This window comes from Monopterus albus, unplaced genomic scaffold (genome assembly GCF_001952655.1).
Source record: "Monopterus albus unplaced genomic scaffold, M_albus_1.0 scaffold258.1, whole genome shotgun sequence".
In the NCBI taxonomy this organism is placed as follows: domain Eukaryota; kingdom Metazoa; phylum Chordata; class Actinopteri; order Synbranchiformes; family Synbranchidae; genus Monopterus; species Monopterus albus.
In genome coordinates, this window is record NW_018128138.1 from 443,687 (window position 1) to 446,052 (window position 2,366).

Below are 2,366 nucleotides of genomic sequence, written 5' to 3' on the forward strand. Positions count from 1 at the left end.
ACACAATCTGTTTGAACTCCTCCCCTCTGGACAGCGTTACAGGTCACTGTGCACTAAGACAACCAGGGACAGGGACAGTTTCTTCCCCCAGGCTGTCGCTCTGATGAACACTTAACCAACGACAGTATGACTGGACAATAACCCTCAGTGCAATACCTGTAAATATACCTGGTACAGATTATAGACTCGTACAGGTCTCTAGTTCTTAAATACTCTGTTTTTATCCCTATTTATCTCATTTCAATGAACATTCCTTTTGTTGTCTGCATTGTTTACTGTCTGTTTATACTGCTTTTTCTGCATTGTTTGCACTGTTTGTTGATGTTAATACTGCTATTTTGTTATATTACACAGCCTTATGCTGGTTTGTTGTTTGCACAGTGAGAGCCGATGTACCTGAGTCAAATTCCTCGTGTGTCCATCACACCTGGCCAATAAACTGATTCTGATTCTGAATAAGTAAATCAACACAAAAAAGAGTCATACTGAACATAGCTGGAAAAACTGGCCCAAGGTTGAACCTAATGTTGACCCCTGACCTGCTGTCTCCTGTCACTCTGAAGCCCTGCCCCCTGCTCACCTGGGCCCTGACTGGTGCTCTTCTCCTCCACCCAGGTGTAGTAGGCAGAGCAGTCTCCATTGCTGGGCAGTGTGACCAGGGGTCCCGTGATGCTGATGCTGGTCTCACCGTTCTGGTCGTCCCAGATCCAGCGCCCTGACAGGTAGGTGGTCCTCCGAGCCTCGGCCAGCTCGCTCACCGTGCTGGAAGTCAACGCCGGGTCACACTCCGCCACCACATCCGCAGGGTCTCTGACGAACAAACGAAGGGGCAGAGTACAGTTTAACAGTGTTTTATTTGGGGGAGGACGACATTTTAACAGTTTTTTATTCCATTGTACGTGTTTTTTTTTTACCACTACTGCCACTAGGTATGAATTAAAAAAAAAACTGCACTGATTTTAAATGTGTTTCAACCTGTTCTGAAATCTGTTCTAAGTTCAGTGAGTCAAGTCAACGCTTGTCAGGTCACTTTGAACTGCCTCTGTATCCGGGCACGCCGCCTTTTACAGACATTCTGGACAGATTTTTATTGATCGTGTATGACGTGTAAACTCACACACCACATATGAATCAGCCTGAACCTGCAACTGCTCACACTATCCGTTCCCTCAAGTGGGCATGATGTGAATGCTCACGCTGAATGTTTAAACTGAATCCCTGAACGGATGTGCTCATTGACAGTTCAAATAAAGTTCTGTTCAAAAAAGATGGCCGCATCTTTGAAGCTGACGTCAACAAAGAGCGGCGTTATCTGTAGCCATTTTATTTATACAGAACTCTAATGAAACAAAAGGATTCTGTCCACACATGAGGGCTTGTCTGTGCCATGTTATAAAGCTGTCTTTGTGCTGTATTGATGCGACTTCACCAGGGACTGTGGGAAATCAGACTGTGAGCCTGTTCACACTGCAGAAACCAACCAAAATTTATGACCACATCATTGGTCATTCAGGTGATTGATCCTGCTCTCACTGCACGCCAAACAACAACTGACCTGGAAGCTTGGTCCGATTCTCAAATCAGTCAGGGTCGTCTGAATCAAGGCTAAAATCAAAGCGAATCTGAACCGTGTCTGCTCAGCTTAAGACTCACTTCATCTTCTGTGTGAGCACTCAGACTCTCACCTGCTGCCCTGCTTCTCCTCCTGTGTGGGGAACATGTGCGTGGTGAGCTCCAGGATGTGTTCTCGTCTCAGGGCAGCCAGCTGACTGAGCCTGCTCTGCAGCTCTCTGCTGCGTCTTTCCAGCAGCTCCCCGAGACGACGGTTGTGACGCTCAATTTTGTCCCGTTTCTCCTGGTGACGTCCGGCCCGCCGCTGCAGCCGCTGACTCTCCTCCTGGGAGTGCTGGAGCAGCTCCTTATCTGTAGGAGGAGAAGGTGCAAGAGAAGAGAAACAATATTAAGATAAAGACGGAGGAGTAATGAAGAGGACATGATGAAAAAGGCTGATATTTCAAAACTATCACTGGGCCCATTTACCAATCAGATTGACAAAAACTTACTTTGCACCTGTTCTGGTGATCAATTAGTCAGTTATTTCTGCAGCTAAAGTGTGAAGCCTCTCCTGTTGCTGCAGTGTGTCACTCTGCTTTATCCATTTGCTCTCAGAGTTAAGTGAAACTTTTGGGCTTCAGGACAAACTAAGACATCTTAAGACAACTCCACAGATTCAGACGCTGATAAACACTATTTTAATGTACCAACAGCTGGATAAATGTCAAAATGTGAACCTGCTTTAAAACTAGGTGCAAAAACCATCAGTGTGGGAGAAGCTACAGGTAAAATAAAACATAAGGTGACACGTT

General features: G+C 45.9%; 1 protein-coding gene across 1 annotated transcript in view; it reads right to left on the minus strand.

Moving 5' to 3' along the window:
- atg14 (autophagy related 14) overlaps positions 1-2,366 on the minus strand; it is a 15,090-nt gene that overhangs the window by 6,045 nt on the left and 6,679 nt on the right. Inside the window, exons 5-6 of the mRNA XM_020621368.1 lie at positions 1,686-1,923; positions 581-810 (exon numbers count right to left, since the gene is read on the minus strand). Of these exons, the coding sequence (XP_020477024.1) occupies positions 581-810; positions 1,686-1,923 (468 nt within the window). The remainder of the gene's footprint in view (positions 1-580; positions 811-1,685; positions 1,924-2,366) is intronic.